At 33.0% G+C, this 21,783-nt stretch overlaps 1 protein-coding gene across 1 annotated transcript in view; it reads right to left on the bottom strand.

Moving 5' to 3' along the window:
• The window catches only part of LOC141334922 (phosphatidylinositol-3,5-bisphosphate 3-phosphatase MTMR4-like), a 70,070-nt gene that overhangs the window by 3,735 nt on the left and 44,552 nt on the right, over window positions 1-21,783 (bottom strand). Inside the window, exons 9-19 of the mRNA XM_073840148.1 lie at window positions 18,303-18,416; window positions 18,036-18,217; window positions 10,797-10,925; window positions 10,594-10,705; window positions 8,865-9,060; window positions 6,942-7,127; window positions 5,542-5,712; window positions 4,316-4,470; window positions 2,641-3,814; window positions 611-721; window positions 437-525 (exon numbers count right to left, since the gene is read on the bottom strand). Coding sequence (XP_073696249.1) covers window positions 437-525; window positions 611-721; window positions 2,641-3,814; window positions 4,316-4,470; window positions 5,542-5,712; window positions 6,942-7,127; window positions 8,865-9,060; window positions 10,594-10,705; window positions 10,797-10,925; window positions 18,036-18,217; window positions 18,303-18,416 — 2,619 coding nt within the window. The remainder of the gene's footprint in view (window positions 1-436; window positions 526-610; window positions 722-2,640; window positions 3,815-4,315; window positions 4,471-5,541; window positions 5,713-6,941; window positions 7,128-8,864; window positions 9,061-10,593; window positions 10,706-10,796; window positions 10,926-18,035; window positions 18,218-18,302; window positions 18,417-21,783) is intronic.

The following is a 21,783-nucleotide window of genomic DNA, read 5'->3' as shown; positions in this document are numbered from 1 at the left end:
ATCACATTAACTTACAAATCCAATATTTAATCATAGAAGAAAACAAATGCAATTAATCAACAATGTTTAAAATCAATCATATTACAGGGATTTCTAACTGTTGATTGTTGAAATCAAGCCTGAATTGCCACTAACAACCATATAATAAAAAAAAAAACTATGCACAATCATCATAAACAGACATTTTGATCTTTAAAAAACAAACAAAAAAAAAAACATTGGGTATCTTAATTATTTGTAATAAATCAACTGTTGTGAAATTCAGTTTTCAGAGTTTATTAACTAAATATTTCATACTATTTAAAATCTCTGAGAGAACCTGGAAATCTCAGAGAGGAAAAAAGTGGGAATCCCTCAAAAAAAAAAAAAGAAAGTCATCAAGTGTGAAAAGTGCTGTGCTCATATTTCTACACTGCTGACAGGAAATGGGCCGCACCTGCAGTGATGGCGTCGCTTGGCAATCCAGAACTCGCAGTCGCAGTTGAAGCAGTGAGAAGCCATGTGATCCGGCACCCATCTGGTGACCTGCGCATCCAAAAACAAGCTTGTTCAACTGTCTGATGATCATCATCTGTGCTGTGCAGCATCAGTAGAGAGTGATATGACTGACCTCTGTGTCCTTCCTCTCCACACGGTCCCAGCTGCCCTCGCTGAGGCGATCCTCGCTGTGATTGGACAGAGAGTCCTCCTCATCGCTGCCGTCAGACTCACGCAGACACGTCTGGAGGAAGAGAGCAGACGTCAGTGGAGTCACAATGACTGCAGAGCCCTTTAGAACTAGTATTAAGATGGATGTGATCATATCACAGCTGTCAATCAAACAAGGCTTTTAACTTTGTGTTTTAAAACTTGACTAAATGCACAAATCTCACTTTTGTATTGCCATTGAGCCATGAAGCTGACTCCATCAGCCATGTAAAAATTGATTTTGAAAGCAAAAGTAAATAAGAATTTTTTTTTTTTTTTTTTACATAAATTTAAGACATTAACCCCCAGTTTCATAGACAAGGCTTAAGCCTAGTCCCAGACTAAAATGCATGTCTGGGCTGTTTAAACTGAAAGAAACTTGCACTGACTGATCTTAAAATATGTCCGATTTTTCGTTTTGTCTCAAGATGCACACCAGTAATGTTTTCACCTAAGGAATATTTCTAAAAACTACATAAATGTCCTAATTGAACAAAGGCCTAATCCTGGCTTAACCTAAACCCTGTCTGTGAAACCGGGCCAAAGACCTTAAGTTAATACAGAACTACACACTGTCATCTAAAAAAATACATCATTCACTTAATTTACGAAAATGAAATGTTTTAAAAGTTTGGAATGAGTGAATGAGTTCAAGATCAAGTTTTGTTTTTGATAGTATTTCTGATATATGTAATACATATAATAGTAATATTGTTAAATATTACTGCAGTTTAAAGAGATGTTTTGTATTTGAAAAGTGTAATTTATTCCTACTATTAAATTTTTAAATATCTTTAAATAAAAATACATTTTAATTATATTTGTACTTCTCTTAAAAATGTAATTATTCATATATATGTATAAAAAAAATATTAAATTAACATTTTTGGGGGAAAGTTAAGCAAATGTAATGTTTAACAAAATGATTAAATTCTTTACAAAGGTCATTTTCTATGATTAATGAAAATACTGACTATAAGAATATTTTGATAAAAAAAATACTGAAAGTATTATACAGACATGACATAATTGATGTTTATAAAATAAAACATGTAATGTTTTATATAAATTATTGCATGCTTTATAAAAACTACTTAGTTTTTTTTGTTTGTTTTTTTAAATACTGATGCTAAAAAATATTTACCTTAAAAAAACATTGAAAATGTTTATGAAACATTTGAAACATTGAAAATATATATTTTTAAATAAAAATACAACTAAAATACAAAATATTTAATGCCTTATAAAAAGTATGTTGCATTTTGCTTAAAAATAATGACACTTCAAAATATTGTGCTGAGGGGAAAAAAAATCACAGAAAATGTTTTATAAAAATAAAATATTTCATGTTTTATTAAAACATGTAAAGCTTTAAAGTTTTTTTTATTTTTTAATAAAACTGACAGTTAATAATAATAAAAAACAATTAAAATATTGCAGGTCAAGCAAAGTTAATAAAAAAATATTTTTTCTTATATTTGAATTGGCTTTTTTAAATACACACACATACATACATATACACACACGCACACTTTGTTTATTTTCAAAAAGTTTACAGTTCTAAAAATATGTATTTTTTCTTATTATTGGAATTACATTTTTTGTTTTTGAAAATAATGTAAATATATACACCACATATATATATTGTTTGTTTTTTGTTGTTAAAAATGTTACAATTTATACACACACATTTTGTGTATTTATTTGCAAAAATGTTACAATTATTTATATATGTAAACATACTATATATGTGTAACTTTGGGATTATTAAATTATTAAGCCTTCTGCAGTTTAAAATGACAGTAGTCAGTATCATGGTTCTGTTAAACCTTTTAAGATATTTAAAACCAAGTCCTTAAATGTAGTTAAAAAACTAAATTCAGTATTTTTTCAAGGATCCACAGTGACCATAATAAATGTACTGAATGTTCACACAAAAAAGCACAAACTCACAATATCATCCTCGTAGTCAACATCGGGCTCAGAAGGCGGCGTGCAGAACTGTTTGCTCTCCAGTTTAAGCTGAAGCTGTCGAACCTGCCGCCTCAGCACCTCCACTTCCTGTTTGTAACTGGCTTCGATCTGCCGCAGCCGCTGCTGCACGGCGTCCACTGCGACCGGCAGCCCGTCATCGTCCAGGTAAGCAGGCGCGGCCGGAGATCCGTTGGAGGAGGGCGGAGAATGGGACGGTAGAAGCTGCCGGAAGGACGGCCCCATTGCCAACGAAGAAGCGGCTGAGGAACAAAGAGCAGCGTAGCTGGAATTCTTCACCGCTGAGAACCAACCCGACTGGATGGGACTTCCAGGAGCACGCAAAGGATCCCGACGACAACACGGGCCTCCGTTAGCACTTCCTCCTTGGCCGCGGAGGAGTTTATTCGCCAGTCGACGCCCGTGATAGCTGCCATGTTGGATGGCGCCTCCGCAGGCCGATTGGACGAGGCCTTGAACGCTGTCCCATTGGGAACCTAGTAGAGATAGCTCCGTCAACTGGCTTTGGGAAATCAAACGGCGTGCAGCTTTGGCATAGTCGGCGGGTGGTGGACGTTCTCTGGCAGGAACGAGTTCGCCATTTCGCGGTGTTTCAAATGGGACTTGGGACTCAACTACAATGGCTTTCCTAGAAGGAGGGATCTCACTTTGCTCCGTTAGAGTCTCCACAGACGCCTCCATTGGCGCAGCGGGTTCAGAGTCTACTGTTTGTGCAAAGCCGTTACAAAGAGGTGGATTGGTGGTGTCTGCAGTCCTGACTTCCTGTGGTAAACTAATTGGGATTGGAGGCGGGGCTTGGTTTATAATTGGAAGGGGCGGGGCTTGATCTAACGCTAAGGGGTGGGGCAAAGACGGTAGAGGCTGGGTTGTCAAACAAGGCTCCGCCCTTAAATCGTCCTCATGAGTTGCCGATGTACTCGTTTCCTCGCATTTTAGCTCAGCACCGAGCGATTCGACGATAGGCGGGTCCTCGGATGAAGCGTCGATTTGGATGGCCACGGGTTGGCTGGATTCCAGGGCCGGACGTCCCTCTTGGCAGTGCTTGTTCAGGTTGGGGTCACTCGAGGTGCGGGTGAGCGTCACGCCGTTCTCACAAGCTGACACCAAGTTCTCCATCGAGCGTGTTTTGGGGAGCCTGAGAGACATTGAAACAGAAGCTATGTGTCAGTGTTTGTGTCACAATGTGCTTCAGTTCACCACAAGAGGGCAGAAGTTGAACACAAAACATTTTTTAGCTAATTATTTTTAGGGTCAGTATTTTTATAATACCAAAAGCAACACATTTTTTTTTTTTTTATAAAGCATTAAATATAATTTCAAAATGTGAAATAATAAAAAAAAAAACTGCTTTAGTTTTTAAAGACAAATATTTAACTCAGTATTTTAATAAACAAAAAATATATATATATATTTTTATAAATCTTTAAATATTACAAAACGAGAGAACTTACCCTTATATTTTCATACATTTTTCCTCAGCACAATATTTGTAATTGTAAGTATTTAAAGTAATATTTTTTGTTTAAAAAATATATATTATAATTATATATTTTGTTTACTTGTTTAGCGAAGCAATGTGAGACTAAATATAATTATGCAGCATTTAAAGCAATTAAATGATATCTGTGAGCGTCACCTGTCAAGGGAGCGTGAGCTGAACTCCTCTCCTCCTGCTGAAGGGCTCAGGTAGATCTCCATTGCATCTTCAGCCGCGGTGCACGGCGAGGATGTCGGCAGATACACGGCCGTCCACAACTGCAGAGCCCGCGTGTGACAGACCGGCTGTAAAACCTGCAAACATCACCAAACAACAAGTCAACATCTGCAGAAATAATGCTGCATTAAATGAGAGATATTACAAAAATAAAACAAGAAATGAGAAAAAAACCAGTGTGACTTTCTTTTAAGGTGAGACACTGCATGTGAATAGTGAATAGTTATCACCTTACTTACCCAGTTGATTGATTACATTGATAATTGCAAACATTTTTCTAAAATGTTAGGTTTAAATATGCAAATGAGGCATTATACAATGAAATATGCGCTAATTTGCATACATTTCTAGTACAAAAATCTAAACACTGAATAAAGTCAGTTTCAAAATTCTTGTAATTTTTTTTGACATATTAGAGTCCAATGTTTTCACAGAGGGGATTTTGTCACTCCATAATTCAGAAAAAAAGAAGAGACGGAAAACAATGTATTTTTTTTATATTTTGGGGGGATAATATGTATAAAACCAAGCAAATTATATATGAACAAATCCTTCTATTAAAAACCTTAAGGATATGCACAGTAATAATGTCAAGTTTGGTGTGTGTAAGTGCTACTGAAGTGGGGATTTATGGCTCAGTGTAGAAGAAAAAACTCATTTTGAGAAAACAGCCTTTAAAAATATGCATTGTAATTAAAATCTAGTATAATTACAATGCATAATAAAGTGCTATAAAAGAAACTCTTTTGGGTGCTTTCTTTCCACTAGTCTGAAAAAACACTTTATGAAACACCAAAACGCCCAAAATCTCAAACTTGACAAGTGCATGAAAAAACTGGGTTTTTGCCTTTAGTGTCTCCCCATAAAAGGGGTTCTCACAGTCACAGAAAACCTTAAAATATCTGTGATTTATAAAATGATGATTTCAAATCTGGAAAACACAGAAATGAACTTTAAAAGTTATGGAAATTTCTCTAGTAAATATCAGTTTTTGTTCAACTGGCTAAGATTTCTTTTTTAGAGTCTGTGGTTGGAAGCTCTTAATTATAAGGATGTGAGTGCAGCATAAAACCTCTTTGAGACGATCAAGTTGTGTAAACCCTGTTTTTATAGTAACTGAATGTGTTTGTGTTTGCAGGAGTGCTGACCATATCATGGCAGGGGATGTAGAGGAAGTTCTGGAAGTTCTTGTTGCCGTTGCGCAGGAGAGACCAGACGGAGCAGGTGCGTTTATAGACGTTACGCGCCTCACGCTCTTTCGCGTTATTGCACAGGAAGGTGCCATACAGACAGGAGTATGTGTGCTGGACCAGCTTCACCTGCAAGAACAACAGAAAAACAGTTAATCAGGTAAATTAATCAGTGTAAACTGGACGATATATAAACTAAGGATTTAACCATCCTGTATAATCAAGTGAACCAGGCTGCAGATTTAGTTCAATTAGTATATATCAATAGTATAGATCAAAAAAGTAAGTATAACGCTAACGATTATGTTTATTTGTTTAAATGAACTATCAGGCTTGCTTAAGGTTTGTCATCGCAATTGAAAACAGACATATTAAGGTTAACAACTGAAACTAAATTAGCCAATAAACATTTCAGTTATTATAAAAACATTTAAAAAAAAGCAAAAGCGGTCACTATTAATAAAGTAATCATGAATTAAAATGATTTAATAAAAACCTTGTTTTTTTTGTTTGATAAAAATATGGACACTTAAAAATATTTTTTTTAGGAAAAAAACCATTAAAAATACTGCCAGGGAAAGTAAAACAAACGTAATGTTTTATACAAATTAAAACACTAATTTAATATTCTATTATAAAAGATGATTAAATGGTTTATAAAAACTACTTTGCTTTTTGTTTAAATAAGCAAAATAAATAACTTGCAGAATAGCAAACTAGATTTACAAAAAAATTATTTAATGCTTAATAAAAAAAGCTTTTGTTTAATAAAAATACTGACACTTAAATATATTTTATACATTTTTTTAATACATGTATTTGAAAATGTCTCCAGGACAAGTAAAGCAAACTTATCTTTATAAAGCGATACATTATTTCATTGGTTATAAAAAAAATGTAATTCTTTATTAAAAGTGCTTTTCTGTTTAATGAAAATATTGACACCTAAAAATATTTCGCTAAAAATAAAATTTGAAAATGTCTGTAGGGCAAGTAAAGCAGACTTAGTTTTATTTAATACAAATACTGATACCTAAAAATAATTTGCTAAAAAACACTGAAAAATTATTTTATCCAAGAAAAAAAGAAAGTATAACTTCATTATAACTCATTCTTAGGCTTTTTTGTTTACTAAACAAGTTTTGGTCATTATCCAAATGTAAAATAAATATTTAAGGTCAACAACTGAAACAAAAGTAATTAGCTAGTCAACATGTCAGTTTCTTCTTTCACTAAAACCCCTAAAACACATTTTAAAAAGAAATAGTTTTGCTGCAACAATAGCAAAAAATATTCAATGCATAAAAAAACAAAACATACACATTATTTTTAAATAAATGAAAGCAAAGGCTCCGTACCAGAAAGGCCTCGTTGAACTCGAAGAGGCAGGGGAACTGCTTGAGGAGCTGATGAATACAGTCCAGCCACTGCAGAAACACAGGACACTGTTCACTCACATCCTCACTGTTCTCCTGATGACCACAGCGATCTGCAAACTTATGACCGTAATCCAGCCACTCCGTCTCCACCAGCACCTGAAAACCCTGCCAGAGACACAAGGACATCACCAATGAAAATTAACAAGTGGTCTGACAGACAAACACAAGGGATTCATTTAACGTTTCTAAAGCCAAATTTAAAATTTACTCCACTTTCAGAATAAAAATGTCCTGATCATTTACTCACCCCCTTGTCATCCAAGATCTTTCTTTCTTCAGTCGCACAGAAGTTACATTTTCTGTGGAAAACATTCCAGGATTTTTCTTCATATAGCGGACTTCAATGGTGCTCAGATGACTTAAGGTTAAAAATGGAGTTTCAAAGGGCTTTAAACCATCCCAGCTAAGGAATAAGGTTCTTATCTACTGAAATTATTGGTTATTTTCTAAAAAAAAAAAAAAAAAAAAAAATTTATAGACTTAACCACAAATGCTCATCTTGTCTAGCTCTGCGAAAGCATACTCTGTGCACTCCGGTTCAGTAGTTAGGGAATGTCGTAAAACTCCCATCTCATTTTCTCCTCCAACTTCAAAATCGTCCTACATTGCCGTTTACCTTTTTTTGTAAAGGGTGTTTGACTCTCCTTGCACATTCACTTTGTGAACACCGCGTTGGTACTTATGCAGCGATGTAGGGTTATTTTAAAGTTGGAGGATAAAAATAAGATGGGAGTTTTACGACATACCCTAACTTTATAGTTCGCATTTGAGGTTAAAAAGTATATAAATGGTCATTTTTGCTAGAAAATAACCGATCGTTTCACTAGATAAGGCCATAATTCCTCGGCTGGAATCATTTAGAGCCCTTTGAAGCTGCATTTTTAAACTTCAATCTGTTGAGCACCATTGAAGTCCACTATATGGAGAAAATCCTGGAATATTTTCCTCAGAAAACTCTAAGTAGTAGTTCACTTCCAGAACAAAAATTTACAGAGAATGTAATCACCGCCATGTCATCCAAGATGTTCATGTCTTTCTTTCTTCAGTCCTAAAGAAATTAAGTTTTTTGAGGAAAACATTTCAGAATTTTTATACATATAGTGGACTTCAATGGTGCTCAACAGATTGAAGGTTAAAATGCAGTTTGAATGCAGCTTCAAAGGGCTCTAGATGATCCCAGCTGATGAAGATGGGTATTATCTAGTGAAACAATCAGTTACTCTAAAAAAATAAATAAAAAAAATTATATACTTTTTAACCCCAAACACTCATCTTATCTTGCTCTGCCTGACAGTTAGGGTCTCTCATTTCTCCTTCAAAATCGCCCTACATCATTTTTGAAAAGGGTGTTTTTCAAATTTAAAATTTTTTTTTTTACATTTATTCGATTTTTTATTTTAACTATTTTGAACCAGAGATGCACATCCCTTATTTCACTCATGCACATCGCAGAAAAAGACAAAATAATCATTTGAGGTTAAAAAGTATATAAACTAATTTTTTTTTATAAAATAACCGAATGTTTCGCTAGATAAGACCCTTCTCCCTCAGCTGGGATCATTTAGAGCTCTTTGAAGCTGCATTTAAACTACATTTTGGAAGTTCAAACTCGGGGCACCGTAGAAGTCCACTATATGGAGAAATTCTGAAATGTTTTCCTCAAAAAACATAATTTCTTTACGACTGAAGAGAGACATGAACACTTTGGACGACAAGGGTTAAGTACATTATATGTAAATGTTTGTCCTGAAAGTGAACTTCTCGTGAAGACACAAACATCTGGGATGACATGGGGGTGAGTAAATTATCAGGAAAGTTTGATTTTGGAAGTCTTCTTCATACCTCTATGGTTCTGTAAAAGGGATCCAGCAGGATCTTTGCGAGGGCCACGATCTGCGGCGTCCGGTCCCATCCGTCTGAGCAGTGCACCAGCACCGGACGTCCCTCTCGCTCCACCGCAGAACAGACCAGAGTGGCGGCTTTCAGCATGACGGACAGATGCTGCAGCCAACGGGTGCTTTCCAGAGCCGAGAGCCAGCTGAACAGAGCAGATGCATGATTCAGGTTACAAACGTCTGAACGCAACATGATAGACACACTGCATGCGGAGTGAGAGCTGAAAATAACTTTAGATGTTTCTTATGGATCCCAAAGTGGAATACAAGTGTGTGTCTGCTGGTAAATCTGGAAATAGTTCATCTGAAACCTTTATATATGCAAGGCATTATAGAAGTATTTAAATGCATTATTTATGCATTGCACCTAATAATGCATTGTATGAGCTCAATGATAATTATAACCATAGTTGTAATTCATATCTATCTATCTATTAAAAAGTAAAATGGATTAAAACATGACAAACAACCAATTTCAAATACTTTTATAATGCATTACATATGTAAAGGTTTCAGGTAATTCCTGACGTCCTGATAATTTACATTTACCTGAAACCTTTATATAAATGCAATGCATTATAAAAGTATTTAAATGCATTATTTATGCATTGCATTACACCTTATAATGCATCATATGAGCTCAATAATAATTACAACCACAGTTGTAATACATATCTATTAAATGTTACACCTTCAGAAAGTATAATGCATTAAAACATGACAAATCAGCCAATTTCAGGCACAATGAGGAATCTGCAATTATAATGCATTTTCTCTTTGTTTACAATTTTTTTATATAAATAAACGATGCATTATGCATAAAGGCTTTAAGTAAAGAGTTACTTTCCGTGAACAGTTTTGTGCACTGTGATTGCAAAATATATTGACTTCTAAAGCCAGTTTGTCATGTTTACTTAATGATTTACTCATCTGCCACTATATTGTAATGTCTTTGAATCATCTTCTCTCAGAGGCTTTTCTCAGCTAAAATTGAAAAACTCTGCTAGTTGTGCTTTAGATAAAGTCCACTGGAAATAGGGATCTATATAAAAAAAATATATATTTTATTTTAAATATTTATATAATCATAATTATTTTATTTTTATGGTGGCAAAATACCAATATCAACATTAATATCAAGAGCAACAATCAACAATAATATTTTTGTATAATTTTTATAATATATTTAAATATAAATACGTACGTAAATATATAGATAAAATATATATTTGAATATATAAATTTTTAGATAATATGTGACCATGGACCACAAAACCAGTCATAAGGATCAATTTTTTGAAATTGAGATTTATACATCTTCTGAAAGCTGAATAAATAAGCTTTCTATTAATGTTAGGACAGGACAATATTTGGCCAAGATACAACCATTTAAAAATCTGGAATCTGAGGATGCAAAAAAATCTAAATACTGAGAAAAATGTCTTTAAAGTTGCAAAGTTGCAATGCATTTTACCAAATTAAAATTAGGTTTTAATATATTTTCAGTAGGAAATTTACAAAATATCCTCATGGAACATGATCTTCATTTAATTTCCTAATGATATTTGGCCCATTCAATGTATTTTTGTACAATGTGCTACTTAAGATTGATTTTTGTGGTCAAGTGTTGCATTTATGAATCATTTTAAATGTTGAACGCATTAAAAACGACTTACTTGCCGGGATCCGGGATCTGACTGCAAACGGCTCTGAGTGACTGAAAGCTGTTTCTGATGGAGTGGATATTGGCCATGCCCATAAACATCACCTCACAGTTAGGATAGTACTCTACAAACACAAATAAACCAGAGAGAAACCTGCCGTTAGCCAACAAACAAACAATAATGTTCAACAGCATCCAGAGATTGACTACACTGACCTTCACACTCGCAGCCTCCTCCTTTGGCACGATTCGCCACGGCGGCGGTGTAAGAACGCGCATCCAGAATCAGTAATTTTTGGGCCGCGGCGTTGGCGTCAGGAGCGGGACAACCCGTCAGAGATGAGTCTGAGGAAAACAGAAAGAGGATTCGATTAGAACAGATACTGACATACTACAGACTACACAGCATTTACTGCACTGCAGGGGTGGAAATTAAAGGGTTACTCCATTTTCAGAATTTCTTGATAACTTACTCACTCCTTTGTCATCCAAGATATTCATGTCTTTCTTAAGTCGCAAAGAAATTAAGTTTTTTGAGGAAAACTTTCAAAGATATAGTGGACTTAAATGGTGCTCAACGGATTGAAGGTTAAAAATGCAGCTTCAAAGGCCTCTAAATGATTCCAGCCGAGGAATAAGGGTCTTATCTAGCAAAACGATCGTCATTTTCTTAAAGAAATTAATATTTATTTACTTTTTAACCACAAACGCTTGTCTTGTCTAGCTCTGCTTGAACTCTGTGTATTCCGGTTCAAGACAGTTAGGGTATGTCGAAAAACTCCCATCTCATTTTCTCCTCCAACTTTAAAATCATCCTACATCGCTGTTTTACCTTTTTTTGTAAAATGCGTTTGACCTTCTTTGCACGTTTACTTTGTAAACACTGGGTCGGTACTTCTGCAGCGATGTAGGATGATGTTGAAGTTGGAGGAGAAAATGAAATAGGAGTTTTTCCACATCCCCTAACAACTGAACTGGAGTGCACAGAGTATGCATGCGCATTGCAGAGCTAGACAAGACGAGCATTTGAGGTTAAAAAGTATATAAATTGTAATTTAAAAAAAAATAACTGATCGTTTTGCTAGATACGACCCTTATTCCTCGGCTGGGATCGTTTAGAGCCCTTTGAAGCTGCACTGAAACTTCATTTTTAACCTTCAATCTATTGAGCACCATTGAAGTCCACTATATGGAGAAAAATCCATGTACTCCTCAAAAAAAAAAAAAAAAATTGGCGACTGAAGAAAGAAAGACATAAACATCTTGCATGACATGGGGGTGAGTAAATTATTAGGAAATTTTAATTTTAAAGTGGAGTAATTCTTTAATGGCGGGTTGTGGCAAAAATGCCACCAAAATTCAAGATAAAGAGGCAAAAAGGGGGCATTCCATCACTTGCTCACCAATGGATCCTCTGCAGTGAATGGGTGCCGTCAAAAATCCCAACAGCTGATAAAAACATCGCAATATTACACGAGTAATCCACACCACTCCAGTCGATCAATTAACATCTCAAGAAGAAAAAAGCTGTTTGTTTCGTAAGAAACAAATCCAGCATTAAGATGTTTGTAACTATAATACAACTCCATAAACAATAATGATGCTTCCATAATCAAAATCAATCCACATATTTGTTTAAAGCTGTTTTAAACTGTTTTGGCTTGTAAACGGTGCTTGATCTGTGCACATTTCTCTCCTGATTCAGACCAGATTTTCACTGGTGGAAGCATTGTTATGGATTATGGAGTTGTATTTTAGTTAAAAACATCTTAATGATAGATTTGTTTTATACAAACACACAGTTTTTTGTTTCTTAAGACATTAACCAATAGACTGGAGTGGTGTGGATTTTTGTGATGTTTTTATCAGCTGTTTGGACTCTAATTCTGACGGCACCCATTCACTGTAAAGGATACTTTGGTGAGCAAGTGATGGAATGCTACTAGGGTAATTCCATGCAAATTTCCACCTTAACATAAAAAGTTACGTTTTTACCAAAGGTTTTTACTATACTGATAGCGCAGAGGTCAACATTTGGTGGTTCAAATACCCATGAGGTCTCAAAGTTTTTCAAGGATTTATTTATTTATTTATTTTATTAATTTTTTTAGTGCATGATTTTTAGCCTGGCAAGTGCTATTTTAGTGGAAATTAAAATAGAAAATACAGAATAGGACCCTAAACATGCAGTTTTAGTATTAAACTTTTTTAAAAACTAATATATATATATTTAAACATTAAAACAGAATTCAGAAAGATATAAAAATAGACAAAATGGAATTTTTGAGAACATCGCTAAACTGCATAAGTTTTATGAATTAAAATTGTAATTTTTAGTGCATGATTTTCCATAGTCTGGTAAGTGCTATTTTCAGGCTTGTCACTTCCATAACAGTATATATTCCTCATAAAATACAGTAACAATTATATGTTCTGTAAAAAGCCATCGCTTCTCTATTTGTTGGGTGTTATTGCATCTGGTTAGTGCATTTTAATTCATAGAAATCCTACAAAGTATGTAGTCTCTTAAAAACGGTGTTTATTATTGTCACATCCATAACGCATGACTAATTCCCTTTTATAACATAGAAAACTCTTGCATAGACTGAGATATTTCTGAAGTTTAGACCATCAACAAGGGTTTATTAAAATATAAACAGAGGGTTTAGTATATTGGTAACACATACATTCTCTAAGCATTTATGCGTCACATCCATAACACTGGATTTGCCCATTTCTCCAAGTCTGATGAAGAAATAAACTCATCTACATCCTTTTTTCGGCGAGAACATTCAGCAAATGTAAATTTTTTGGGTGAACTATTCCTTTAAATTTGAGCATTTGATCAAAAAAAAAACATTTAATAAGGAAAAATGGTATGAAACAGCATGCAATAAATGTTTAAGATCTATTCACTGTCAGTACACTATATACACAGGCTGTCAGACATAAAAGTGAAGTAAATTGCTGGTTTGGCGCAGTTTCAATCGTGATCTAATTATGATATTATGATGCTCTGCGGCGTCCTGAATCGTGACATATTCACAATACCAGCCCTACTGCATACTGCAGAAATCAGTATCAGTGTGCCAGAGAGGAGGCGGAAGACGAGATAAGCGACACAACAGAGTCACTTTAATGCGACGCAAGTGCAGTTATAATTCTTCAGTCTGTCCCGCTGGAAAATCAATAACGGCTGCATGCGGAGAAACTTCTGGCATTGATACTCCTTGCCATGACGGCCAATTCACTTACAGCCATTAAGACTTTACAGAGATGCCAGCCAAACCCGAGCCCAAGAGTTAAAGATGAGTTTCGACTCAGCAAAAACCAGACAGTGGAACACATTTAATTAATAAGAGTGATTGCATTAAGTAATGAACCACCAGAACAGAACCACTCTGCTCTGAATAATTTAATTAACTGCATTTATCTGTAGAAGATGAGCGAGGTTTATTCATCCAAAACTCAGCTGTGAGTGGTTGCAGGCCAAGTTAAATACAAAGTTATTAAATTTATTTAATTTATTAAAACAAATAAAATTTTTAGTTGTGGTTTTGGCTTCCAGTGGTTTTACGAAAACAATCATGATTGCTTTAAAGCATTATGCTTCGCAGAGATTAATTAAATTGTAAATGTTTTTATGCATTGATTTAATTATCACTGTTTTTGATAAATTCGTATTTAATAAATTCAGAAAAGTTAAAACAGAAATAAATAAATAATAGGATTCTCTTATTGTAAAACTTGTGATAAATTATTAAAATGTTTCATGAATTTAATCTATTAGACATGCTTTTTGACTATTGAAATTTAATGAAAAAATTAACAGAATTCAGTAAAATTAAAATAGAAAATGCAGAATAGGACCCTATAAATTTAATTTTTATTAAACCTTTTATAAATTACTGCTAAATTGTATAAAATGCATGATTTTAGTGAATTTTTAAACAAAAATTTTATCTAACAATTAACAAATATTGTTTAATAAACTGCTCAATTGTACAAGTTTTATGAATTTAATCAATTAATGAGTTGATTCAATAAACTTTTTGATATCTAAAATATAATTTAACCATTCAAATGGAAATAAAAAATGGAAATAAAAAATTAAAATGAAATAAACGGAATTGAAATGAACAGAAAGATTTGGGGAAATGTTGTGGGAAAAAAATAAAAATAGATTTCATGGAATCATGAAAATATTTTGTTTTAAAAAACAAATTTAATTTTCAGTTTTCTGTCATTCTAACAGAATTCAGTAAAATTAAAATAGAAAATGCAAAATAAGACCCTAAAATGTATTTTTTATAAATGACTGTTAAATTGTATAAAATGCATGATTTTACTTAATTAGACATGCCTTTAAAAAATATATATTTAAACATTAAAACAGAATTCAGAAAGATTTAAATAGAAAAAAATGGAATTTGGGAAAAAATAAAACTAAATTGAATCTAACAATTAACAAATAAATGTTTAATAAACTGCTAAATTGTACATGTTTTATGAATTTAATCAATTAATGAGTTAATAATTTTTTTTTGATAACTAAAATATACTTTAACAATTACAATGGAAATAAAAAAGAAATTAAAAGTTAAAATGAAATAAAAATTAAAACAGGAAGAAAATAAAAATAGATTTCATAGAACCATGAAAAATGAATCCAGAAAAACGAAGAAAATAAATGAAATGGATTTTACAGGTCCCTAAACTTGTTTTCACTTTCAAATAATGAGACGTCTAGTTAATAAAGTCATAAAGGGCTTTTGCATTCATTGCATTTCAAAGTAGTAAAAGCACTTTCACATGCTTGGTCTTTTCCCAAAAAAACAAAAACAAACGGCCTTCAGTCCGAGTCGAACGGTTTCCTCTTCATAATAGAATCAAATACAATCAGTCTGATTTGGTGAACTGGTTCAAATACTTCTCTAAAAAGAACTGATTCATTCACAAACTTAACCATTTGCCTGAAGTTCTAGATTACAGGTAATTATGTTGTAAATAACATTCAGGTTTCTGCACAGACCTATCGTTTTACTTCATAAGACCTCAATATATTGTCCGGAGCCACTGGTATTAATTTTGTGTTCCTTGATGGGCTTTTTTGACTCAAAGTGACAGTAGCCATTGACTTGTTTTTTATGAATGACCAAGGATCACAGTTTGAGCGCAAAATCTACATCTATTGTTGGCTTGAGAGTCAGCAAATAACATTTTCATTTTTGGGTGAACTAATGCATTAAATGCATTTTTGCAAACCAGCAGACAGTTTGATTGCCAAACAAAGAGTCTGATTGAGAGGATGTTGGCATTGGCCCTTGACTCATTAGACGGTGCGGTCACGGCCGTAATTAGAGCGCATTTACTCTTCAACCGCACAAAAAAATTACTGCCAAATTCCCTGCCTCTAAACTCATTTGCAGGCACTTGTGGAGGTCAGTCTGCAGTCGAGTCGATGGCACCTCTGAGTGTCCGAGAGGAAGTGGCTGTAATTGAGTTTGTGCACTGGTGTTGCAATGATTTTTCCCACGGCAAACCCCACGATCGGGTCGGCGCGAATGACTTATCTGCCGTCCAACAGCGTAATTGTCTCTAAAAGGGGTTTACACTCTGCCTTTGTGGGAAAGAGCGAGGTGAGAATGCATTTTAAGACAGAAACTAATCACAAATGGCATTTCTGCCCAATATCTATGCAGTAATTATCTGACAGAGAAAAAACTTCTGAAAGATTCAATGGTGCAAAGCTGTAATTGGAAACTTCAGGATAAAGAGAGGTGCTTGGCTCAAATGTTCAGCGATTTATGTTTGTACTTATGGCTTTCAATGCATTTTTGAAAAATGAGATCTTCTACAAGAAAAAACAAACCCATTCGTCACAAGTTCCTCACTAATATGTGACCCTAGACCACAAAACCAGTCATAAGGTTAAATTTTACAAAACTGAGATGTATACATAATATGAAAGCTCAATAAATAAGCTTTTTATTGATATATGGTTTGTTAGGATAGGACAATATTTGGCCGAGATACATCTATTTGAAAATCTGGAATCTGAGGGTGCAAAAAAATCAAAATACTGAGAAAATCACCTTTAAAGTTTTCCAAATTAAGTTCTTTACAATGCATATTACTAATCAAAAATTACATTTTGATATATTTACAGTAGGAATTTTACAAAAAATCTTCATGGAACATGATCTTTACTTAATTTCTTAATGATTTTTGGCATAAAAGAAAAATCACTAATTTTGACCCATACAATGTATTTTTGGCTATTGCTACAAATATACCCCAGCGAATTAAGACTGGTTTTGTGGTCCAGGGTCACATATAATAATAATACAAATATTTAATATAATAATATAATTAAAGTAATACTTTTTCTTCTGTTTTCAATTTTTGCCATTTTTCTTCAATGTTTTAATTTTCAACAGAAAGCCTCTGGTGTTTTATTTGCCAAAACATAAAAGGAATTTCATTTCGTTTGAAAATTTTAATTAAATTAATGTTTTATGCATTGATTTTATTTAACACTTTTTTGATAAATTTGTTTTAAACCATAAATCCACAAAAGTTAAGAAAAAGTAATAAAGTATTAAAAAAGTTTCAAAATGTAATGAAACCATTCTAACAGAATCCAGAAAATAAAATTAAAATTGAAAATGCAGAATTTCGAAAAAAGAAATAAACAGAATCTGGGGAAAAAAAATAAAAGAGATTTCAGATTTCGTAGGGCCCTAAAAACTTTTTATAAATTACTGTTAAATTGTATAAAATGCATGATTTCAATTCATTAGACATGCTTTTTGATAGATAATATTTAATTTAACCATTAAAACAGAATCCAGAAAGAATTTAATAGGAAAAAATAACAACATTTGGGAAAAAATTTATTTTGATTATTCCATTAAAACGGAAATAAAACAGAAATGTGGAAAATCTAAAAAAAAAAAAAAGTGGAATCTAAATGGAATAATTTGGAAAAAATATAATAAAAAATGTATGCCATAAAAATGGGCAACTCATTTTTGTTATTTTTGTATTTTTGTTATGATTTCAATTAATGAGACAAGCTTATTAATAACTAAAATGTAATTTAAAATGTAAAATAAATTTATAATAAAGATGAACAATTAAAATGAAAAAACTGAATTTAGGAAAAAATAAAATAGATTTCAGAGGGCCATGAAAATCTATTTTTGTTAAGCGTTTAATAAAAAAAAAAATGTAATTAAAATTGAAACAGGAAAAAAATGAATCCAGAAAAACTTGAAAGAAAAAAGTAAATAAACAAAAATAAAACTGAAAAAATAATGGATTTCAAAGGGCCCTAAACATGTTTCCACCCTCAAATAATGAGACATCTAGCTCATAAAGTCATAAAGGCCAGAGGCTTTGCATTTAATGACCTTTAAAGTAAAAACTAGCAGAAGTATATCAGGGTCTTACCGAAGTCACTATCAGACGAGTCCGGTCCGTCTCCTCTGGTCTTACAGGCCCGCGTCCCAGAGTCCAGCTGACAGGCCTTCGCTATAGACGTCACCAGATACTCGTCCTCAGTGTTCCTCCAGCCCCACCAGCTGATCTCCGGCTGACTGCAGCGGGCGATGACGGCCCCGTTACGCTGGTGCCTGATGGGACAAACAGCACAGAAGATCAGTCACTGTCATTCAGCAGCCGCAGGAGGCCAGAAGACAGACGAGCTGCTTCTCTCACCTGTACACCACCACAGGAATCCTCTTCCAGGACCTGAAGGAGGCCACGCTCTCCAGCTCCTTATCTGTGATCCAGACGGGCACCAGCAGTTTTTGTGGGTAACTCGAACACAACCTACAATGACAAATCTATTTTAAAGACCCAGACACAAATCTCGTATTTTGAGACAATTCAGATTTTGGTTTATACAGGGTTTCTGCAGGTATCATCAGATCCAATTTAATGCTTTTTTAATGCAATTTTCTTTAATGCCATGTACATGACTCACATATAAATATAAATATAAATATAAATATATAACCAAAGTTATATATGTTTGAAACAAGTCTCACCAATTAAAAAATTTAAAATAAATGTTTTCTATTTGAATACATTTTAAACTCTAATGTATTTCTATGATCAAAGCTGAAATTTCAGCATCATTACTACAGTCTTCACTGTCACATGATCCTTCAGAAATCATTCTGAAATGATGATTTGCTGCTCTGTTATGATTATTGGTGCTCAATCATTAACCATGCTTCTTATCATTTTTTCTGCTTCATATTTTTGTGAAAATCCTTATATTTTTCAGGCTTCTTTGATGAATAAAAATTTCAAAATAACATTTATTAGAAATAAAATCTTTTGTAACATTAAAAATGTTTTAACTGTCACTTCTGATCAATTGAATTAGTCCCTGGTGAAAAAAGTTTTTTTTATATTGTATGTTCAATTGTAATATATTATGGTTTCCACAGAAAATATAAAAAAGCACAACTGTTTTCTAGATTAAAAATCAGAACTGTTTCTCGAGCAGCAAATCAAAGTAGGGCTGCCACTAACGACTTTTTATATAGATTCATCTATACTAATTTCCCACAAAAAATTTTTTTTACTTAAGAACATTTTATTTTAATAAAATCAATTAATTGTAGATGTTTTTGATTATTAAATTCTAATGGAACCATTAACATGAAATCCAGAAAAGTAATGGAAAAGACTTTGGTAAAAATAAAACTCAATTATTTAGACAGGCGTTTTGATTAAAAAAATAAAATACACCATTAAAACAGAGTATAGAAAAATTAAAATGGATTTCATAGGGCCCTATAATTATAATTCGGCTTTTTTGGTGGTAATAAAAATGTAGATGTAAGTGAACAATAGCCTTTAAAATTACTTAAAATACATATATATATATTAGCACTGATGCAATAATAATTAGTGCAAATAAAAAACAAAAGCAAGAAATCATATGGGTTTATTGCACAAAACTGTTGAAATACATAATGTATTATAAACAATAGAGCTAATGTATATTACGCGTTACTACAAAGGCCTGCAGAGGGCGCCAACGCCCTGACCATTGTTTTTACACTTCACTGGTGATCTAATCCTTGTTTAATATTGACTAAACAACATAGTCAAGTCGAAAGAAAGACAAGTCGAGCGTTTGATATTAAAATGTATATAAATTGAAATTTTGAGGGGAAAAAAACAGCGTTTCGATAGATAAGACCCTTCTTCCTCGGCTGGGATCGTTTAGAGTCCTTTGAAGCTGCATTTAAACTGCATTTTGGAAGTTCAAATTCGGGGGCACCATAGAAGTCCACTATATGGAGAGAAAATCCTGAAATGTTTTCCTCAAAAACAATTTCTTTACGAATAAAGAAATAAAGACATGAACATCTTAGATGACAAGGGGGTGAGTAGATTATCTGTAAATTATCTATGAGCCCTCGATGACCGACCCGAGACACACACACACACACACACACACACACACACACACACACACACACACACACACACACACACACACACACACACACACACACACACACACACACACACACACACACACACAGGAGTCTGTCTGATGTGACTCATGCAGCGCAGCAGGTTCTGGCTCGCTTTAATTATCCGTCTCTACATCACGTCTCTCAGCACACAACACGCTGCTGCTTCAGTGTTACAAACTCACACAAATTTAATGATTTTTTTGCTATACCATGACCTAGACCTACAGCAAAACACTATCTGGTTGTGTTATGTGAAACAGTTATGTTTAAAGTCGTCTATTTATTTAGCACTTTATACAACACAGACTGTTTCAAAACAGCTTCACAGCAATAAACAAGAAAATTAAATTGCAAAATGATTAAATGATTAGCTCTAATAAGTGCGACTAATCGATCTGAGTTTCAAATTCAGCTTCTAATGATTATCAAAACATGATAATGGACATAAACGATTATTATGCCACTTTACTTTATTCACTTCCTGTAGTAGACTATTAGAAAGCATTATTTATATAATTTATATCAGTTTTATTTGTCCAACTGATTGTAATTTTCTTCGTTTTTATTGTACTACTGACCATTTCACTGTCTTCAATGACTGTTTGAGAGTTTGTTTGTTTTTTTACTTACATTAGTTAACCTGGCATTAGATTTGAAATTGCTATCAATAATTGTAAAATTTGACTGGTTTCTACATTGCAAAAATGCCTTTTTTTTGTCTTGTTTCCATCCAAAATATCTAAAAATTCTTAAATCAAGAAGGATTTTCTAGATGAGTAAAAATTATTGTCTTGTTTTCAGAAAAAAACAAGTCAAAATTAAGTGAGTTTTTGCTTGAAACAAGCAAAATAATCTGCCAATAAGCTAAGAAAAATAATCTTGTTTTCTGTTTGACATACGATTTTTTTGCTTACCCTATTGGCAGATTATTTTGCTTGCTCTAAGCAAAAACATACTTAATTTTGACTTGTTCTTTTCTGAAAACAAGAAAACATTTTTTACTCGTCTAGAAAATCCTTCTTGATTTAAGAATTTTTAGATATTTTGGCTGGAAACGAGACAAAAAATAAAATAAAAAATAAACGCATTTTTTGCAGTGCAAAAGCTTATTTTTTTTATATTATATATGAATTAGGCCATTATTTAACACCAATCATGTTATATATATCAGAATATAATTTATTATAATTTATAGTTATATATGAAGAGTTCATTTGCAAAAACATCTCTCCGTTTTTGTACATCTTCAAAAATCATGTTTTTCATTATGTTATCATGTTTTTAATGTTACTTAGCAGTATTTTGTTAATTATTTTTACTTAATCAAAATAACCTAACTGCAGTTTGATTGAGATTAACTGGAATGCACAATGAAAAAACATGATTTTTTAACAACTGTTAAAAACTGAATTTCCTGTTTTTGCAAATAAATTATTTAAATTAATATATGTGACCCTGGACCACAAAACCAGTCTTAAGTCGCTGGGGTATATTTGTAGCAATAGCCAAAAATACATTGCATGGGTCAAAATTTTTGATTTTTCTTTTATGCCAAAAATCATTAAGAAATTAAGTAAAGTTCATGTTCCATTAAGATTTTTTGTAAAATTCCTACTGTAAACATATCAAAATGTAATTTTTGATTTGTAATATGCATTGTTAAGAACCTAATTTGGACAACTTTAAAGGTGATTTTC

This window comes from Garra rufa, chromosome 5 (assembly GCF_049309525.1).
Source record: "Garra rufa chromosome 5, GarRuf1.0, whole genome shotgun sequence".
NCBI classification, from domain to species: domain Eukaryota; kingdom Metazoa; phylum Chordata; class Actinopteri; order Cypriniformes; family Cyprinidae; genus Garra; species Garra rufa.
This window is presented reverse-complemented; position numbering and strand designations above follow the sequence as displayed.